The sequence below is a fragment of the Notolabrus celidotus genome, unplaced genomic scaffold (genome assembly GCF_009762535.1).
Source record: "Notolabrus celidotus isolate fNotCel1 unplaced genomic scaffold, fNotCel1.pri scaffold_130_arrow_ctg1, whole genome shotgun sequence".
In the NCBI taxonomy this organism is placed as follows: Eukaryota; Metazoa; Chordata; class Actinopteri; order Labriformes; family Labridae; genus Notolabrus; species Notolabrus celidotus.
Genome location: NW_023260013.1, coordinates 155,792 through 177,619, shown reverse-complemented (window position 1 = coordinate 177,619; position 21,828 = coordinate 155,792). Strand labels below are relative to the sequence as shown.

The 21,828-nt window shown below is 44.0% G+C and overlaps 1 protein-coding gene and 1 long non-coding RNA gene across 12 annotated transcripts in view; one reads left to right on the top strand and one right to left on the bottom strand.

Annotated features, from left to right (window-relative positions):
• Positions 1-4,335: 4,335 nt before the first annotated feature.
• LOC117808603 (nucleus accumbens-associated protein 1) lies at positions 4,336-21,583 on the bottom strand. Of its 7 annotated transcripts, XM_034678320.1 has the most exons (9): positions 21,457-21,531; positions 21,295-21,354; positions 12,262-12,415; positions 11,311-11,574; positions 10,301-10,937; positions 9,986-10,156; positions 9,294-9,399; positions 8,973-9,070; positions 4,336-7,167 (listed from the first exon to the last, which is right to left on the bottom strand). In XM_034678320.1, the coding sequence occupies exons 3-9, from the start codon at positions 12,385-12,387 to the stop codon at positions 6,860-6,862; spliced, it is 1,710 nt and encodes a 569-aa protein (XP_034534211.1). In that variant the 5' UTR covers positions 12,388-12,415; positions 21,295-21,354; positions 21,457-21,531; the 3' UTR covers positions 4,336-6,859. The 7 variants fall into 7 exon arrangements, with proteins under 7 accessions (XP_034534211.1, XP_034534208.1, XP_034534212.1 ...); XM_034678317.1 differs by lacking the exon at positions 21,295-21,354 and having other exon boundaries at positions 21,457-21,583; XM_034678321.1 differs by lacking the exon at positions 21,295-21,354 and having other exon boundaries at positions 10,307-10,937; positions 21,457-21,583.
• Positions 21,333-21,828, top strand: part of LOC117808640 — a 53,151-nt gene continuing 52,655 nt past the window's right edge. For all 5 annotated transcript variants that reach the window (XR_004630379.1, XR_004630378.1, XR_004630377.1 and 2 more), the window contains exon 1: positions 21,333-21,440. This is a non-coding gene — a long non-coding RNA (uncharacterized LOC117808640). The remainder of the gene's footprint in view (positions 21,441-21,828) is intronic.

Below are 21,828 nucleotides of genomic sequence, written 5' to 3'. Positions count from 1 at the left end.
CAGAGACACACACACACACAGAGACACACACAGCCCTGAGCTCCTCTATCAGCCCTGAGCTCCTCTATCAGCCCTGAGCTCCTCTATCAGCCCTGAGCTCCTCTATCAGCCCTGAGCTCCTCTATCAGCCCTGAGCTCCTCTATCAGCCCTGAGCTCCTCTAACAGCTCTGTGCCTTCAGTGGAATGTGAGGCATGCAGGTGATTGTGTCTGCTGTGGAAGCTTTTCACAAAAACATCAGCAGCCGGTGACGTCTGCATATTTTCAGTCTGCTGTAACTTCAAACATCATTGAATCCACCTTCTGTTGGATGAAATGAGTAAGATCCATGTGCTCAGAAGAGAGAGGAAGGTAAACACATGAACATGTGTGATTCATCATATCCCCAATCACTAATAACTATCACCTTTATTACCTCACTGTGAGTGGATCAGCTGCTTTCAGGAAGATCTGACTCTGACAGTCTGACTCACTCATCATGTTGATGTTCCTCCTGCTGATGATCAGACACTCAGCAGAGTTTACCCCTCAGTATGAAATCACAAGAGGAGCAGGAGAGACTCTGAAGTCAATGCAAAGAGATCTGACTCTTCAGTCTAATAACAGATAAAAGAGCGCCCTCCTGTGGCCACCTGAAGGAACTGAAGAAAAGTCTGAATCAGGTTAAAATGTTTCCACACACACAGTTTGACTTTTGATGCAAACAAGGAAATATAAAGTAGAATATGAAAGTGTTTTTGTTTGGAAGTTGAGATAAACATAAAATAACATGAATTCATATTTAATAGAATCTGTGCATCATGAAGGACTCTGCAGGATGATGATGATGATAATTGTATTTGTAGAGCACTTCTCAAAAACCGAGTTACAAAGTGCTTCACATGGGCAGCAAAATGAAACAAGCAGATCATAAAAACACAAGATAAAAAAACAAAACATCTTTTAAAAGACATGAAATTCCCCTAAAAGAACTCTAAAGGGATAACATTCTTTAAAATATATTTCTAAGACGGTTAAAATAAAATAAAGTTCAGATAAATCTGTGAAGGTTCTTTGATAAAGAGGGGTTTACATGTTCAGTGATATAATGTGACTGTAAACAGACATCAGTGGTGAAGGTTCATCCTGTAGAGACCTCAGGTGGTGAACACTCACCTGTCTCCGTCACTCCCTGCCTGCATTATATAAAACTCTTCTCTCCTTCATAGCTCTTTATAAATAACTCATATTCTAATGAGCATCAAGTGTCTCTTCTGTATCCTACAGTAAGCCTCTCTGTCAGGTAGACGCCATATACCATTCAGCTGACATGAAGAAGGAGCTTTAACAACAGAAATGCTAAATGTGCTTTCTTATAAATCAAACATCTCCACATCATCTCACTCTGTAACCACAGAAAGGATCTGGAGGAACTCTTTACAGAGACATTAAACCTGAGACACACAGTAGATGTTTATTATCTCCACTAGAGGGCAGGCAAGTCTTACTAAAGCAGACAGACACACACCTCAGGCCTCCTCTTCATCTCTTCCTCACCAGCAGAGAGCGCTCTGCTCAGTTTGTTTCTAAAAGCTCCTCTCACCTTGTCTTCCTCTTCACTCAGCCTCTTCTCTCAGAGATGTTCAGTCAGGTTATTTTACAGCCGCCTGCTGCAGGATGAAGCTGATGTGAGGGATTGACTGAACATGATCCTGAGTCAGTGCAGGAAGATGTTGGCTGGATGAGAGAGTAGTAAGTGAGAGATCAGATTCAGTCATGACTAATCTTTAGAGCAGGGGTTCCTAAACTTTTCACCCCCTAAATAAAGGTGCCAAAGACTCATGACCCCCCTGTCCCTCTTCATGATTTAATGTGTCTTCATTTAGCTGGTCTGCAGAAAGTGACCCTCCCTATATGAGCATGTGTCTGTGTTTCCTGTGTGTTATGAATGAACCTGCTGCTACTGATGTTTTAGATCATTAACTGTTCACTAACTCTAAACTGAGGAGTCATCTGGAAACAAAGAAAGGCAGAAAACTCATTACACTTTAGATTTACAAGGTTTCATTTCAAACTTAGCTACTATTTGTGTTGATATTTTTTACTATCACGGGCAAAACTTACTATTTTTAGATAACTTAAAAAGAAAAAACATTCTGGAAGACATCTCACGGCCCCCCATTTGTGTCTCACGGCACCCCCAGGGGGTCTTGACCCACACTTTGGGAACCCCTGCATTAGAAAGCTTCACATGTGCAGCGCAGCAGATTATATAAATATCATCCAAAGCAGTGAAAGACATTAAAATGATCTCCTGTTTAAACTCAGCATCAGTCTGAAGACTGATCTGATGCATGATCACATTTTAAACTTGCTTTGACTTTAATATGTTTTTCTTTCTGACCTGTGTCTGATTCTTTTGATACCCTGTGTGAACCCTCTGAATCCTCTTGTTGCAGAAATGTGGGGTTTAAACTTTCAATGCCTTTTCCTGATTTCAGTGCGGGGTGGTGCATCGACGAGGGGATGAAACACATGATGCTGGAGCTCTGAGCTGAGCAGCATCATGTGTCTGCTCTGAGACGAGCTGCAGGTTTAAGGAGGAACAATCAGACAAGAGGAGGTTATTGATCTCATACTGGATCAGTTTTAAAAGATCACACTGCATCTTTATGATCGAGTCCATCTGCTCAGACTTCTGTTCTGATCTTTAAACTGTGCAGAAGAAGAGTTCAAGCTCACTGCACACACTTTAAAACTGCATCATAAAACCACATCTTCAATAACAGGCCTTCACTTTGAGGAAAGGAAAGTCACTTCTTTAGAAACACAATCTGTTATACAAAGCAGAGCGCTCAGTTTGCCTCTACAGTTTGTTTTATTAAGAAAATCAAATATCATTATTTTCCTCTGAATGCAAAACACTGAATTTAAATGCTGAGAGTGAAGCCACAGCTAAATGAAGACAGAAACAGCTGTGTGGGAGGAGGTGAGGGTCCACAGAGCATGAACAGGTTGGTCATGCATGTCAGACTGCAGGTGTGTGTGCTGAAGTGTGTATGCAGAGATCTCCAAATGAGCATGCTCTCGTTATCTGCAGGTTTATGAAAATGTCACGAGTTATTTTAAACTAATCTGAATCAACAGATGGACCAGTTTTAAATATTGAGTATTGAAAGATGCATGCCGTCTTTGGGCAAATTTGCATTTCTTGATCAATTAAAAATCTCCCTCATACCATCTGACCTCATGCTCATGTGGAGTGTGAATATATTCAGTCTTAATAAAGAAGAAGAAGAATCTGAAGACACTCCTGCAGAAAAAGAACGCACAGAGGAATTGTTACAAATCTTTTATTAAGATATTCATTATTTAATCCATGTCGACATTTTCTCTATGATTTGTATTTATTTATTTTACAGTCGTTAATGTGCAATTACCTTTGATAATGTTGGGTCACAGTTACAGGGCTTTCACAAAGTTATTGGCACTTGGAACACAGAAAGAGGAGGATGACAAGTACAGGATGTCCACTGGGGCCACGGGGTTACAGAGGGAGAGGAGCAGGGGCCGAGACATGGGCAGACCAGTTACTGCACGGGTTGTGAAAAAGCGTTGTCTCTGGGTAAATATATACCTCATGCTGCGAGTGCACAACAAACAATCTGACCTCTATGTGTGCATCTATATATAATATACAGTATTTATCTATACATGTGTATTATCATATTTATATATGTACTGTTAAGTGACAAAAGGTTCCCCATGCCGTGCCACACCTTATCCATTCAAGTGTGTAGGTCTACATGTGTGTGAGGTGTAAACACAGACGTTAAAGGTGGAGAAAGAACAGTTCCCTTCCAAAGAGCCGATGAGATAAACACTGAGCTGTGATGATGATGATGATGATGGAGACCTTGATGTGTACTGGAGTTGGCCCCGGCAGACGACCGTGTGCACGTGCCGGTCGCCGCCGCCGCTCGACCCGCTCGGCCGATACAGGCCGGCGTTCTTTAAAGAGACGCCGCAGCAGCAGATCTACTGACTGGATCAGGGCTTCAGGATCAGGGCTTCAGGATCAGGGCTGAGCTGCTGTGTTGTAAAAGCAGAGCAACATGGGTTCCTTACAATCACTGCTGATTCAGTGGTGATGTTTCAGCTGGAGTAAGAGTGACTCAGGATGGAGTAGCAGTCATTCAGTAGGTCACAGTGTAACGTGGGTACTGTAAGAAACTAAGCCCTTGTTGCTTCTCGCTCTTTAAATATCTTGCTGCTTCAGGAACGTCTGCGATCAACAGCCGTCCTTTACCGGCAGCAGGTTGGCTGTTCACATCCAGCTGTTATTTATTCATGGGGGGGGGGGGGGGGGGACAGCTCTAGATTTAGTAAACAACACTGGGATTCTTCATCACTCTGAATGAACCCAGAGCTTCTTTTAAATCCAGTAAACAGACTCCTGTGGGTCCTCCAGGTCTCTCGTCTAGACTCTGCTTTCTTTGTGAACCTTATTTGAAACATCTTTAAAACTTGAAATGACCGGCTTCTGTGTGACATCCTGTGATGTCTCCACAGACGACTGAGGATTTAGCTTCCATGGAAACACAGGGAAACGCTGACTAAGGTTCCATCGTCATGATAAAACAGAGATGTAGCTTGAGTTGTGTAAACTTGGCTGAGGGAAAACGCCGCTGAGCAAATTAGACGTTCAGATTTGACGACCTGAAAGCGCTGCTTTGCCTCTCTGACACACACGACTACACTTGAGGAAGTGAAACCTGAAACAGCTGCATGAAGGACAGGAAGCACAGCAGTCTTCAAAGAGGTAAGTGGGGGAGGGATGCTCATGTGGCATCTACAGTCAAATGCAAAGCGTACTGAGGTTTTGTTGGCATTACCCTTAAACGAATACTTACAAGGTACTGCATGTTTGTTCTGACCATGAATCTCTGTCCAGGAAACTCCTCCTGATCATGTTTAACATTAAAATAACTCGAGCTTTATCGATCATGCCTCTCCTTACATTTCAATAAGACTGAAAAAATAACTAATCTTTACACCAAAGCTATCCTCAGAAAAATAAAACCTTTAGGAAATGCCTCTCAGGAGAAGTGATCAGTCATCTTTGAAAGCAAACTCCTCAAACACACCGGACCACTCGCCCTCCACGGGAACAACGAATCCCCCGCCCCGACCTGTGACTGGCAGGTCAACACGCACTCACAAACACAGACAGGTCACAAGGAAAGGTCAGTTATTGACATTTCAGAAGAATCAGGTGCATCCAGCAACAGAAAGGAAGAACACTTGGGATTAAACTAAACAGTCTTCTGGATTATTTACAGTTGGGTTTGTGCCACTTCCACGAGGAACACAGACGCAGACGCCGGGCCACAAAAGAAAATATACCGTCTAAAGGGGTTCAGGTGCTACACAACATCTCTGAAAAAGGTGCATGAACCACTGGTTCTTCTCATTAAGGTGCAGAAACCTCCACTCCACCTCTCACAGAAGGTGCAAAATCAAAGAGGTGGTGCATTAGATACATGAATAAACGACATACCAAACACACAGCCATGCAGTACAGACTCTCCTGCTTCACCACAGAACTGTGTCACACACATGATAGTACCATGAAGCCTGTTCGCTTCACTGCTGCCCCCTCACCACATCGCGGAGCCCACCCAGCTTAAACTGAAGGCACGTTCCAAAAGTCCACCATTAGCTTTAGCTTGTTATCTCAGTCCAGAGAAGCTGAACCTTGTTTCTACGAGTCGTCTTCAGACTGCGGGCCGATGTTTACCGGAGGGAGGCAGACCATGGTTATCAGGAAACAGGCGAGCCAGCTCAGTCTCAGTTCTTCTTCAGACGGAGGAACAGATGAGACGCTTTCATTCAGCAGTTCCACTGCTCATCCCATCCCTCGCCTCCGTCAGGATCAAAATAAAGAATGTGTGTCCTATGATAAGCTTCTATATACCGCTCTCTCTCTGCCTGCAAAAATAGCACTTTTCCTTATTTTGACCTCTTTCAATAAAACATGAAGATCGAGATTTTAAAACAATCCCTCGCTCTCTTCGCTCACGCCGGATCCTTGGCGTGGACATTTGTATAAATATAGTTTATCCTCTAAAAATATGACCCTCTTTGATTCCCCTCCAGTTCTCTTTACAATCAGTGGAAAGCTCGTCCTTCTCTCTGCTTCTCTTTTCATTTACAGACAAAGTTACATGTTGGAAAAACAAACTGAGATATATTCTGTAAGACTGCACAGTGAATCACTGGGTGAGACTCTCTGGTCTCAGGAGAGGATGTCGGGTGGAGAATACTTGCAGGTTGATGAGTTGAGGGTGCATGGAGGAAGAGCAGGTAGTGTTCTTTACATTTTCTATCCGTGTTTAAATGAGGTCCCTCCTTCCTCGAGGCTGGAACACAAGTCGTCAGGCTTGCATAGAGAAAAAAGCCTCTGACACTTACATTCAATATACAGTACTTTCCCCCTCTCCTCCTAACCCGTCCATCCAAACATCTTCTCCTCCTCAGGCGTCACACGCAGCTCCCCACTCCTGCATTTGGGGGAATGTATTTAATATGCGACAGTGGATGAGTTATACACCTTAAAAAGACAAGGGAGGGCAGAGGGCAGTTAGAAGACAACTCACACCCTCGTACTCGCTCCCTTCCCTCAGCTAGCTCCATGGTACAGTCAGAAAGCAGAATTAAAGTTCACGTCCTGGTTACGTCAGGGTGCTGTGGACCCTTGCAGTGTAGTACAGACAGTCACATGTGAGAATCAGCGTGGGCCAAAGAGTGAGGAGGCAAGCAGAGCTGGGGAATACTGGGATGTGTGTCACCAAACTTCAACCCTCCCCTGAACACAGCGTTCAAAATAAGGGTCCTCCGTCCCCGCCCACACCTAGCGATTCACCTGAGGAGCCGCCGGACTCCATGCCCACGCCGCCAGCAGCCTCCAGGCTGGCGGGGTCAAAGGCGTGGTCCGTCCCCAGGGTGTCGTCCTCCATCTTGACTCCGTCAGGGAGGAAGGCGGAGTAGGCGTCGCTCTCGGCCATCAGCAGCTTCAGCTTGGGGATCCAGCTCTTGCGGACCACGCGGCGGGCGTTGGTGCACATGTCAGCTGCGATGGCGTTCATCTCGCTCTCTTTGAAGCTGGTGGCGAAGTTCTGGCAGTAGACTGAGGAGAAGGAGACAGACACAGAGACGCTGGTTTCAACTTGACATGATGGGACTGAACCCTGAGGAGCAGAGGGCTGAATACAGATCCTGAAGAAGTCTGCTTAAACTCAGAGTCTGAGGTCATCAGAGGTCATCAGAGGTCATCTTTGACTGTAAATAAAAACACTGAAATAATAATAAAGAAACATTTGAGTGATTAATTTCTAACAGCAGTCAGAGAGGAACAGAAGAAGCTGCTTCCTCTGTTTAAAGTTTAAAGTTGTGTTTGCAGGAACATCTGAACTCATTCCCTCCTCTGTAAAGAGCCTTGGTGTTCATTTTAACAGAGCCTTCAAATTTGGAAAACAAATCTCTTCTGTGGTTCAGTCCAGCTTCTTCCAGCTGAGACTCATAGCTAAGGTGAAGGCCTACCTCCCTCCTAAGGATTTAGAGAGAGTGGTCCATGCCTTTATTACCTCTAGGCTTGATTATTCTAACTCTTTGTATGTGGGCTTAGACATGTCGTCTATTCAGCGCCTGCAGCTCGCTCTGAACGCTGCTGCTCGCCTCCTGACTGGCAGGAAACAGAGGGAGCACATCACACCTGTGCTGCATGCTCTCCACTGTCTCCCAGTCTGCACAGGATTCATTTTAAGATTGCACTTTTGACGTACAAGGCCCTAAATGGATTGGCACCATCCTACTTGATCTGATCTCCTCCATGTTCATAACCCAGCTGGAGCACTGAGGTCAACAAACCAGCTGCTCCTGGATGTGCCTGGAAGTCGCCTTAAAACCTGGGGGGACCGAGCCTTTGCAGCAGCGGCCCCCCAAGCTCTGGAACGGCTTGCCACTCAAATTAAGATCGACCCCCCTCTGATGAATGTTTTAAATCTTTGTTGAAGACACATCTCTTCTCTTTGGCCTTCTCAGTAATATCCTGAGATGTTGTTGTTTATTGTTGTCTTCATGTACTTTGTACCTTGTAAAGCACTTTGGGCCAACACTGGTTGTTTTTAAATGTGCTGTATAAATAAAGTTGACTTGACTTGACTTGTCTTGACTCATCCCTTTTAAAGGTCTACATTCAGGTTCATGGTGCCCCCTGGTGGTCACTGCATGTCATTACAGAATGCAAACATTAAAGATGAAGTAGGAGCACACACAGTTTGCACTTCATCCAAATCAGCATGTGACCGTTCGGCTCATTCATGGAGTATGTGTGTGAGACGTTCATGCATGAACACAAAGCTTCTGTTTCAGTCGACAGTGAAAGAAAACGTGTCGTTCGTCTGCTCCTGGATTAAAAACAAAAACCTGCATGCTGACTCATAATAACTAAAAAACTCATCTTAATGTTTTGGAAAAAAGCAGAGCAGAGGCAGAAGTATGGTTAGAAGAAATGTTAAAAACTCTCTCATATGGGGAGAATTCAACTCTCACTTTCAAATAATGGAGGGCAATATGGCAGGACTTGGGTTCCCCTTCTTCAATATATTGAATATATTGAAAAAACAAACTAAACTAATTACAATATAACATTAATGGCCTCCTTTGGAGTGGCAGGAAGTACAGTCCTGACAGGGTGGGTGGGTATGGTGGAGGTGGGGAGGGGTGGGTGGTGTTGAGTATTATTTATCCTCTATGTTGTTGTTGTTGTTTTAGTGTTACTCCCTCCATCTGTTGACTTGTTTGTTTTGTTTTTCTTCATTTAATTGAAAAGGAGGAAAATGTCTGTAACATTGAATGTTTTATTTTATTGCTAACTCAATAAAAAACATTCAAACTTAATGAACCATGATCAATAAAAACCTGCGTGCTCACATTTGACCGCGTGCAGAACTCGGTTGTCCAGAGGCTTGCGGCTGGGATCGTTGGTGGAGGAGCGGATACCGGTCCCGCAGCTGTTGGCCAGCGTGTTCCTGATGCATTAAAGAAGAAGAAGGAGTCACACACACACACACACGCACACGCACGCGCACGCACACGCACACGCACACGCACACACACACACACAACAGAGGGAAACAAAAATAGCTGTTTAATCACTTTAATACGATGATTTCTATATTAATACTAAGCTTCTGCTGACTCCACATGAAACACTGCAGAAATAGACCCAGACACACAGACGGAAGAACAGACCTGTCAAAGAAGGCGGCCAGCAACCTCCTCAGCAGCACCTTGTGTCTGGTCCCTGCGCTCACGTGACAGTTCATCAGCTGGGCTCTGGATATATACACTGAAGTACCTGCAGACACACAGAGAGACCGTCAAGCACCAAACATCACACGAGCTTCAGCTTACTGATGAGTCAGCGGCCTCACTGTTTGACCGGCTCAGGTTCAGACTGTGTGGGTCATATAAAGTCAGGATCCTCTGTGATTTACCAGAGCCTGTTTGTTTATCCAGAGACAACTTATCCAGGACATGTGATCTCTTTTACTCCTCTTAAAACTGTGTATTCTTTATTAACTCCCACTGAAACCTCTCCTCTCTTTCTTTATCCCTCATTCTTTCCCTCCGTCACAGAGGTATGTAAGTCAGTCAGCTCGCTTAAACAGACATTGTCACAGGACTTTCTTTACATAAACACACTGAGTCACATGCAGCAGAGCAGCATAATCTGCATGTCAGTGCCAAGCCCAGTCATCTGAGGACAAAGTCTTCCAAATACATGTCAGCGGCCTCGTCCTGCCTCCATTCCTTGAATCAGTGTTGTTGAATTATTGTGTCGGAGTGATTTAGGAACACTGAAAAAGCTTTGTGTACGTTTGATCCTCTTTAATCCGTCTGCAGGAACAAATGTTAAAACCAAACCCTGATAATGACTCTACCTGAGACGAGCTCCAGTTTCTCTGCAGGGTCTCCTTCCTCGTACAGTTTGGGGTGACAGCGGTTTCCTATCTGTGCAATGAGTTCTGCAGGGAGACATGTCAGGTCTCTGCCTCGCATCCGACCCCGGGTCTCCGTGTGGTCCGGGAGAGCCTCGACGCGCTCGCCAGCAGCTGGAGGAACAACAGAGCACAGGAAGATTAGAATAACAGCAGGGCGTGCTTTAACATGAGATTACACTTAAATCCATGAAGCTACATTCAGAGATCAGATCTAAACACTCAAAGTTTAATGAAAGAAAGTTTCTGTCTCACGACCTTTACCTGCCGCTCCCATGTTCAGCATGCTGTACATCGTGTACATGTTGCAGATTTGCCGATACTGCTCCTCAGCACAGTCTTCGGTCCCCTCTTCCTCCTCTTCGTCGTCATGGTAGCTGATGGGTGAGTCGCTGGCGTAGGTGCTCAGGGTCCCGGGGCTGGCGCCCTCTGACATGCCGAGACCCGCCGCGGAGCTCCCGTTGGTGCCGACGTTCCCGCTGATCCCTCCTCCGGCCACCATCCCCGCCAGGCTGGTTGCCGTGGCACCCATACCCATGGCCAGTCCGAGGGCGCCGGGGCTCTGGATGGCGCTGCCACGCACTGCCTCCTGGGAGTACCGGGCGGCCTTCCTGGCCCCTCCTCCTCCTCCTGAGCCGACTCCACCTCCGTCTCTGCTGCTGCCTCCCTCCCACAGACGCTTGGCGACCGGCGTGCAGACCACCGAGTACGGAGTGGCGGCCTCCGGCTGGTTCGCCGGGTGCTCCGTCTTCACTCGAGACACCAGAGAGAGCGGCGTCACGCAGGACGCGGGGCGAGCGCCACCGTTACTGGTCTGTGTTACGGGACTCTGAGGCTCAGAGGGCGGGGCCTCTTCGGCGTGGAGGCCCTGAGAGTCACAGCTGGGGGAGGACACCTGGAGAAGAACAGAAACATGAACTTTAAGTGAGCATAAAGAAAGAATCTGATGAGTCTGTGTGAGATCCATCCTTATCCCTGTTTCAGTAAAGCTCTCCTGATTAATGTGGTCTTCATGTTCCTCTGACATCTTAAGACCCATGAAGGTTTCACAAGCTCTGCAAATACCCCCCCCCAAAGTGTTTCTGTGTTTCCAGGAGGTTGTTACCCTCCAAAAGTCCAGGAGGAAAGTTCCTGTGATGTAAAATCAGTGACCTGTCCTTCATAACAAACCCTGATCTCACTTTAACGTTACTGCAGCTAACTCAAGGTGTATCAGCTGGTACATAGCAGATTGCACGTCACATCAGTGCAGCGTACATGCTCCTTACTTTGAGGAAGAACTCCGTCCCTTTCTCCATGATCTGCTGGATCTGCAGGAAGCCTGCAGTGTACATGAGGAGAAACTGGTCCCCCACGGTCATGCTGAGGCGACCCGTGTAGCAGAAGGACAAGATCTGCTGGAAGCTCTGAGGCTGCACAGCCGATGGGAGCTCCACCACGGCCGGGCTGGTCTCATGGCTGCTTCCACCTCCACTACTGCTGAAGAGGTCCCGGAAGTAAGAACTGCTAGCAGCCAGCACAGCTCGATGAGCCTGGGACGAAGAGCAGAGAGGAGAGGAGAGTTTAGAGTGGAATAATGCTGACAAACCAAAAGATGATCAACCTTTCAGACACTGTTGGTTTGACCTTCTTCAGGATGAAGGAATCCCAGGAGGAAACAATGTGAAGACAGAGACGAGAGACTCTTAAACTAACATGCTGGATGGTTTAAAGCTGGATAACAGTTTGATCTGAGAGTGATTTCATTTGGTTCAAAAACTACAAACTTCTGAGACTTTAAATAAATCAGAGATACATCCATCCAGCATGTGGTCACCTTAAAACTGAATCAAAGTGGATTCAGTCTCTGAGACCAGCCTCACCAAAGAGCCCTCACAGGTCCATGTAAAGAAACACACATGGGGGGGTCATAAATGAGGGGTCATAAATCTGGGATCTAAAGAGGGTTACAGCTCTGAAAGGGTTAAGGGAGACTGTATTCATAGAGAAGTCTGAGGGACATCTCCAACAAGGTCTCTGTGAAATACAGTCACAGGCCAACAATTAGAGATCTTTAACTCAGCAGAAAACAAAGACTGAGCGTCTGCTGGGATCCAAATCTGCACACTGAAAGAGTTTCACTGATGTGATGTCTAAACAGCTTCAGGTTTATAAAATGAAGCTATGACAGCCTCAGCAACTTCTCCAAGAGTCCATCTCATGATTTAAACCATCCTTACCTTGAAGGTGTGACCCTTGACCACCACGGACACGTCGCAGTAGAGGCCCTGCAGCCGCTGCTCGTTCAGACACTCTAAAACGTTGTTTCCAAAGTTTGGGATCGCCATCTGGAGGGTCTGGGCCATGGTGGGCCGACGCACACCACCTAAGGGTCTGATGAGGAAGCAGAGGGACAGAAAGAAAGAGTTATAGTTAGACTCCGGCTCATCCATCGATAAACGCTTTGTGAGACTCATTACAGTCAGGATTAGTTTCAAGTGAGCCGCCTGAGATCCATCTGATGGAGACATCAGTGAGCAGAGAATGAAACCATGAAGCACCACAGATAAAGACACGTTCAGGTCTCTATCAAGAACCAGAGACTTATCAACTGTTTACAGAGCTTCATCTGTGACTTCACTTTAGAGGTCGACTGATATCAGTTTGAAAACAAACGATGATGAGGGAGCAGGTCGGCCACCGGCTGATATAAGAAGCAAATATCACAGTGCTGCTGTTTTTCTTTTTGCATTTGATAAAATACAACTATTAAATATTCATAACATCCATTATTCCATGCACATTAACATTTAAAATACATGGTTACCTTAGCCAGTTACATGATTTAATTCATGATATTTAAAAATATGTCATGCTGAATTAAAAAAAACATGACTATTAGATCATAACAGAATATATATTATATAATATTATATTATATTATACTGTATTATATTATATTATATTATATATTATATTATATAATATTATATATTATATAATATAATATTATATTATACTATATTATATTATATTGTATATTATATTATATAATATTATATTATTCTATATTATACTATATTATATTATATTATATATTATATTATATAATATTATATTATATTATAGAATATAGTATAACATAGTATAATATAATATAATATAATATTATACTATATTATATTATTATATTATATTATATTATATAATATTATATTATACTATATTATATTATATTACATTATATTACATTACATTATATTATCAGCAGCCAGTAACTGGTTCAGATTGACATGCTGTCATTCAGGATGGAAGAACATGTTATCATTGAGGGAGAGCGCTAACGTAGCTCGACAGCCTGCAGTGTCTGCAGACAGACGGCCTCATGAGCACAGTTTGGACCATGCTGATTATTTCAAATCTGCATGATTAAGGTAGGGGGGATGTAAACAATCACTCTTTATTTATAAAGCGCCAAATCACAACACACCTTCTCCTCAGACTCTTTCCAAACAGAGCCGGTCTAGACCGTCCTCTATGTTCTATTATCAGCAAAGACCCAACATCAAGACCGGATCAGATCCAGTCCCATCTTCCAGACAGGACTCAGTCTGATCTCATCTTAATCCACCATGAGCAGAGCACTTTGCAGCATTTAGCAAGTTACAGTGGCAAGGACAAACTTCCTTTAACAGGCAGAAACCTCCAGCAGGACCAGACTCATGTTAGACACACATCTGCTGAGACCGTGTTGGGGTTGGGAATGTAAAGTAGAGAGATACTGGAAACAGAATAAAGATGAATGTTGAGTTTTAACTTTGAGTGACACTGACAGTTTTTCACCCATCATAAAATAAACAAACACTGAGTTTAGCTCTGTGTCGTGTTATTTTGAAGCTTCTGTTCTGAAGAAGTCCTGAAATAAAGAAGGAGCTCTTTGGCATATCCAGCCGACATAGGCCACAAATATTTCTCACACAGTCCCTCTGAAGGCTGCTGGCAGGCTCAGGACGTTGATATTTGAAACAAAGTTTTGTTGAAGCTTCCATGGATAATCTACATTGCATTAATCCTATACGTCACTCCGGCCTCCCAGAAGTTGTTATTGCCAAGAGCAGGCTCAGTAAAAGCCTTTTTATTTTCTGTCTTCTATGAGCTATAAAATCCTGCTGTCCTTGGATAACTGGGTCACATTCTGTTATTCTATGTGCAAATGTGTGTGTGTGTCCTAAACAAACACGGCATAACATGTTTCCATTAACTCCTCTAAACAGTCAGAGGCAAACAAACCCCCGTGCCCAGCGCCCTCTCCAAGATTCCTATATTATGTCAATATGAAATGAAAGTGAAGCTCCTTCAGCTGCAGAAATGAACTCTGAGTGAGCCGGCAGCAACATGGCAGCTGGATTCTGTCAGGCTCTCTCTTCTCTGACGTGGAGCCAGATATTTTCTGTATTGTTTCAGGTTTTGTTTGCACATTGTTCCCCACATTAACAGAGGGAGAAATCCACTCTGAGTACCAGGACTTTGCATCTATATGCATCAGATGCCCTCTGTACACACAATGATATAACCTCCACTATATCAGAGACCCATAAAACCATTCTAGTGATAAGCTCATGTGGCATTTTCAAAGAGCAGCAGCAGCAGAGCAGCAGGCCTATTGTCACATATGTGATGAACATACAGGCCACAGTGTTCATGCATACCAAAGACAAAGCTACCTTTCACCAGGGTGTTATATCACTTCAAAGTGTTGCATGCAAAAAAAAAAGCCCCCACATGCAAAGACACAACAACACCAATCTGTGACAGTGTGAGAGCAAACGGGTTGAAGCCCACCCTGTGAGAGGCACACAACCAACTCTAGTGAGCCTGACTGATGAGGGCTGGAGTGAGCCGCCCCATCATATCCAAAGCCTTTCATTTGGGACCTCGCCAAGCTCCAGGGTAAAGAGAAATGCTCTCTTTGTCTCTGTCTCACTCAAGCTCCCTCTCCCTCATACTAAAACACAGATGCGCACACACAAACTCAAACAAACCCACAAAAGGCACACTGAGTCACACACAGGCATTAGACAATACTGCTTGTTTACAGTTTGGCGAGCCGCAGTAAGCACACATGCGTGCACATAAAGACACACAGGCACAGGGCTGAGAGCAGGGTGTGTTTGCACAGTTTGTCCTGACAGAGAGAGAATGTGACTCTGTGTGTGTGTGTGTGTGTGTGTGTGTGTGTGTGTGTGTGTGTGTGTGTGTGTGTGTGTGTGTGTGTGTGTGTGTGTGTGTGTGTGTGTGTGTGTGTGTGTGTGTGTGTGTCAGTGTGTGTGTGCATGTGTCTCTTTTATGCACCAAGGAGGGGCACTGAGGCCTGCAGACATGAGAGAGATCATCTTAGGTCCTTCTTCCATTAAATATATAGAGCCCAGTGATGTGAAAGAGTGAAATTCACCCGAGCTCACCCTGTGGCTTAAATCTGAAACCAGCCATCCTGCTGAGGAAAGTAGGTCAAACATACTCCCAACATGCTTCAGACTCTGTCACAGAACCTCTGGCTTGGAGTCGTGGGGCTCATGTCATGTTATGATGGACAGCCTTCAACACATTTGCAGATGTGTTCCTCCTTTGCCCAATCACAGTAAGAGCTTCACTAAGAGGATGATTACTGTGGAGTCATTGGGGCAGCTGGCACTCTATAGGCATTTCCTGGTTCTTAGTGCCCATGCTGCATGGCTGTGCTGCTCTCTCACATGCAGCCTCCTCACAGGCCTGACTCTTGGTTATTCTTATATAAGACTGTGAAAGATAAAGAGCACACACACATGAAGAGAACTTCAGAACTCCACAGATCCCAGTGAGAGAGCCCTGACTATACAGTCTGTGCCATCATGTCTAACCTGGAAGGATGCAGAGCTATGGAGGAGGACGCATAGGAGCTTAAATGAAGGCGCAGTGTGCCAGGCTGTCCGCCGGGAGAGCTGCACCGTCTGCTGGCACCGGATCCGGGACGATCCGGGAGGGGGTCGGCACAGGATGGCCGCGCGCCCCGGAGAGACCCGGAGAGACCCGGTGAGACCCGGTGTCCCTGTTTACCGGCTGGCATCAAAGTACACTAATGAGAGTCCCGAACAGGAGACCGAGCAGGCAGGACTTCCTCATGTGTCCCTCCTGGCTGTCAGAGGGTTTGAAGTCTCCATCCGCAGCAGCAGGCCTACAGAGCAGGCTAATGGCTAAGCTAACATGGCTGTTAAATATTTTTGGGTTGGACCTCCTCCACCTCCTCCTGCACCTCCTGCACACTCAGCCAGCTGCACAATGTCACAATCCACACTCACACCAGAAAGGGTTCACTTACTGCCTGTAGGGACGAGGTAGATGTGCTGCGCCGCCGGTTCTCTGCCCAAATGTTGCTTATTTAAATATTTTGGTGATGGGGGAAATCGCTCCCCCTGCCATTCTCCATTCCACCGACATCAACAGGTCATCCCAGGACACGCAGCAGCTGAGGGCGAGCCAGACGGAACCAGTGCGGCACGGCGCAGGGGGGTGGGAGCACAACAAGGCTCTTTACAACCGGCGCGCAAAGAGCTGTGCCAACAAACCTGCCTGCCACCGCGCTTCACAGATTCCACAGAGTCCACACAGCACAGGCTTTAACCGTTTCATGCAAACAGAACACTTTATATCACAGACATGTGGATCCACAGAGGCTGAGGGGAGGCAGAGGGGAGGCTGGGGGAGGCTGGGGGGAGGCAGCGGGGAGGCTGGGACTGTGCCAAATACACAGCAGACTTTCCCAAACAGGAATTGTCTCGTCTCTGTTCGACCGTTCATCCTCATCCACACAGATTCTAACGAAGAGAGACCCTGATCCACTCCTCCTCCCTCCCTCCCTCCCCCTCTCTCCTCCTCCCTCCTCCCTCCTCCTCTGCCCCTGGTGGATCCTCAGGCGACCCCGGCAGGACGCCTCACGCAGCGGCAGACAGACACTCACCCCCTCGCTGAGACAGAGGAGCCGGATCACAGGAGAAGAGGAGTCTGCAGAGCTCTTTCTCCCCGGCTCTCCTCCTCGCTCCAGGCAGACATTCAGTGTGTGCGAGACAACGATAGCAGAGACATCGAGGGCGGTACAGGATCCGGTCCAGGATCCCAGGGGATTGAGGATCACAGAGACACTGATCGCACTGAGAGCAAGAGACCAGGAACACACGCGTGACGCGCTCCTCGTCCTCCTGGCTCATGTTGGTCTCTACCAGTACTCACTTTGGAGGAAAACCCTGTCCCAAAGGGTCTGCAGCAAGAACCGAATCTCTCTCTGTAGTCCTCTAAGTCTGCCTCATCTCTCTCCATGTGAGCGATAGATTTGGGAAAAGTAGGCCGTGTGCGTGTGTGCGTGTGCGCGCGGGTGCGTGTGTGTACTTCTTTAACTTGGGTGAACTCGGTGCGCGCAGATAAAGTAGGATAAAGCCTCGCCCCTCTGTCAGTTAACAAGCAAAACCTCATGTCCAATATACAGTTTTCTACGGTGGCCCTGAAGGACAAATAAGATTTACAAAAGATGAAACACTTTTAAAAAGTTGGAGACAAATTTACATATTGGAAAACATTTTCACATTTTATAAAACAAAATTACATTAGCAAAACACTTCTACCAGGGCCAACACAAATTTACATTAAAGAAAACAAATTTATAAAATCAAAAAAACACATTTACAAGCGGTGAGTCAATTTTTAAAAAATGCAGAACATTTTTACCATTCCTGAAATAAATGTACATTTCTTTTTAATGGAAAGGGAAAGTACCAAATACAGGAAGTGGTCTGGGAGTGATGGAGTGAGGGGTCATTTAGTTTGTTTGGATGGAGAGAAACCAAACAGAGTGATGTTTGGTACCGCATCACCTCTGGTGTTTGGTACATTCCCTTTCCGTTCAAAATGAATGTAAATTAGTTTCAGGAAAGGTTAATGTGTTCAGCCCACATGTAAATGTGTTTTTTGGATTTTGTAAATTTGTTTTCCTAAATGTAAATTTGTTTTGGCCTTAGTAAAAGTGTTTCATCATTTGTAAAAATAATTTGTCCTTCAGAGCCACCGTAGAAACCTGTATTTTGGACATGAGGTTTTGCTTGTTTACTGACGGTTTGTTTCAGGAATGGTAAAAGTGTTCTGTTTGTGAAATTATCTCAATGCTTGTAAATGTGTTTTTCTATTTTGTAAATTTGTTTTCTTAAATGAGAATTTGTTAAAAGTGTTTTGCTGATGTAATTTTGTTTTAAAGAAAATGTGAAAATGTTTTCCAATATGTAAATTTGTCTCCAACTTTGTAAAACAGTTTCCTTTTGTAAATTTGTTTTGTCCTTCAGGGCCACCGTAGGTTTCTGCCACATCATACTTGCACTCTATTCAAATTCAAATTTGCTTTATTGGCATGAACAAAGACATGTTATTGCCAAAGCAATATCTCATCTAATCTCACCTGTGTGTTTGCTTCAGATCATGCAGTCTAATACAATAAAGGCCTTACCTTATAGACCTCATAGTAACTCATTAAAACCAGATCAATGTTTGACCCCTCCACCATTCATCCAGGCCTACAGGTTGAAGAACTTCACATCTGGATTATTAATAACATCAGTAATGGCATCAGTGTCTGTAAACATGAAGTATGACAGATGTTATAATATATCAAATAAAATAAACTAATCCAGTCTTTTGTTTCTCTTCACACTTTAATGTATTGATCAGCAATGTTTGTTTTTTCTAATCCTGTATTTCTCTGATGACTTTCTCAGGCGGTAGATTGGATTGGAGAAATCTTAATTCAGTAGATTATTTGAGATCAGTCCTGTGTGTATTTTAGATGTTTGCACTGGAAGGCACTCTCTCTTTTATACTTTATTAGAACCAAAGAACAATCACAGGTCAGAGAACTGTTAGATTTAATATCATTACTTGATTATTAATTGTGATTGTGACATTAGTGTACTGCACAATTAATAAAATCAAGTTCCCATGGTGCTGAACTTTGACCTTCTGTCATCACCCATTAACTTATTAAAATCTTGTATCATTTTTATCTGATGCAGATTATATATAAATGTGTTTGGTTGTATTTTTCCATGTTACATGTAATCTACAGACTATCAGTGTTCTTTTATGTTTCTACATACAGTAGCTGGTTTGGAGTTTTGAAATGTGAGAAAGATATTGTCTGATTTTCTGTATTGTGTTTTCAAAAAAAAGCGAAGGGAAATTGTGTTAAACCACCGAGAGATACATCACACCTCAGTTTTTTTTAACAAGTCTTATCACACCTTTACAAACACCCACCCAGAAACGATAGCGGATATCCAAGAAGTACACTCACAAACAAATATGATTACTCTGTAGTTGCACTATATGTTTCAGTGATGTTTCAGTGAGCCCATTGAAAATTAAATTAAACTGTGCTCACATGGGCAGGTTACTGAATGTTTTATTTTGCAATTAATCAAGTGATTGTATCTCAAAATATTTGGACTTCTGTACAGAACAGGGCCTTGATTCCCCGATGTGCTAATCTTAGTCAACAGGTAGGTCTCCCTGGGTCAGAGCCCCTGACAGTGCCTCTGTTATCTCAGTGAAGACTCAACTGAGAAACCACAATGAGAACTGGAAGGGGAAGCAGATAATATGCAAGGCACATGAGATCAGCCAAACTTTCAGTAGGTGAAGGCCTTACCAATACTTACAATAAAGGTTGTGAAACCATAACCTCTGTACGCTTTACAAGACATTAACTTAAACTGTATACATAGTTTTGTTTCCTTTAAATACTTTGTCACACAAATAGTGCCACATGTGTATTTGTCACTGTAGACTAAACTTATCCCTGTTGCTGCATATAGCACCTTCATACAAACAGGCATGCAGCCTTCAGTGCTTCACAAAGGAACAAACGGACCGGCAATAAAAAAAAAAGTAAACAGCTACTTATGAAACTATGGAACACTCCAACAAGAAAGAAGAAGGGGAAGAAAATATAAATATTAAAATTAAAATTCAGTAGAAAGTCCAACAAACAAAATAAACAACAGAGATCAAACTAATCTGGGTCCAGTGTGTATATATGTGGGATGATGTGCACCATTGTTGCGGGGCTGGGTGGATGTTTGTTTATTTGTGTCTTATATGTGTATTTTTTTGTACAAACGGTGACAACAATTTTCCTTATTAAAAGGACAATATCCATCTATCCACCTATCCATCTATCCATCTATCCACCTATCCACCTATCCACCTATCCATCTATCCACCTATCCATCTATCCATCTATCCATCTATCCACCTATCCACCTATCCACCTATCCATCTATCCACCTATCCATCTATCCACCTATCCATCTATCCATCTATCCACCTATCCATCTATCCACCTATCCATCTATCCATCTATCCACCTATCCATCTATCCACCTATCCACCTATCCATCTATCCACCTATCCATCTATCCATCTATCCACCTATCCATCTATCCACCTATCCATCTATCCATCTATCCACCTATCCATCTATCCATCTATCCACCTATCTAATCTAAAGGTGAAAAACTTGACCAAAAACAAAACTTTAAACAGCTTCAAAAGCCTCATAAAAAAAATAAGTTTCAGTCTTTTAAAATTACAGAGAGCTTCCCTTTTATTCTGTTGCATGAAAACAGATATACATTAGAAGTTTAATTCGAGGTAAAACTAAATATAAACTTTGTTCTGTCAGAAGTACAGACTGTATAAATAAGGTCAGAAGTTACTCTCTAATAAAAGGGCTACCGGAAACCGTTCGTGTTATGACTCCGCCCCCTCCTCTAACTCCGTTCCGCGCAGGTGTGAATAAACAGGTCATCCTCTCTAAACGGTATCTGGTCACCTGCAGACTATTAAACTTCATAAATATATATTAACACATTTCTGCATTAGTTCAGAAAATAATCCACGATTTGAGTACTCTCTCAACTTCCGGCTCCATCCCAGGTTCTCCTGTTTCCAGTCGGACTGTAATCGATGCAGCGCACACGAAAAAAGCGGGAATCCTCTAAGCTAGCTAGCTAGCTGCTCTGATAGAGATCTGATGCTAGCCGGTGAGTTACCGCGCAGTTGAAGTTCAATGTAAGTGTTAATAATTCAGAGTAAGCTTGTCACAGAGGTTTTGGTTCTCTGTTGGTCACATTAATTGATCATATATAACTTTTTTATCCAAAGTTGTTTATTCAGATTATAATTTTCTTTCTGTTTACCTCCTCACTTTAATTTACGTTCCTCTGTTTGTTTTCATCCGATCTGAAAATGGTCCTGACCTGAAAGATAACATGGTCTCACATCAAGGAAAAACTGAGGAGGACCATGAGCAGAAGATAAAGATTTATGAATGAAAGAACAAAAGGTACAAACAAACTTACTTCAATGTCCAATAAACTGAATTCAAACGAAATCACTGACATCAGGGAACACAAGGAGAGACGTACAATGATGAAACAGAGGAACTGAACACAGAGTGATTAACACAGGTGTGGGACACAGGACACAGGTGAGACTAATCAGGGTAATCAAAAAGGGAGGGAAACACAAGGACAGGAAGTAACACTAAACTGGAAACAGGGATCAAGAACTACAAAAACAGAACAGAACACAAGCCAAGACTGAGAAACACAAGAAGGTACAACAAGAGACACGGATCAGTAAACACTCAGATAAAGGATAATACAGAATAAACACAGGGGGGAACCAAGGCATGAAACACAAGGATAAACTAAACATCAACTCATGACACA

Excerpts from the sequence above, each read along its gene's own strand:
- LOC117808603 (XM_034678317.1), bottom strand. The coding sequence starts at position 12,387 with ATGGCCCAGACCCTCCAGATGGCGATCCCAAACTTTGGAAACAACGTT. Across the intron at positions 10,157-10,300 it reads CATGGGAGCGGCAGGTAAAG|CTGCTGGCGAGCGCGTCGAG; the intron begins GTCGTGAGACAG and ends TTGTTCCTCCAG. Across the intron at positions 9,071-9,293 it reads CTGGCCGCCTTCTTTGACAG|GAACACGCTGGCCAACAGCT; the intron begins GTCTGTTCTTCC and ends TTAATGCATCAG.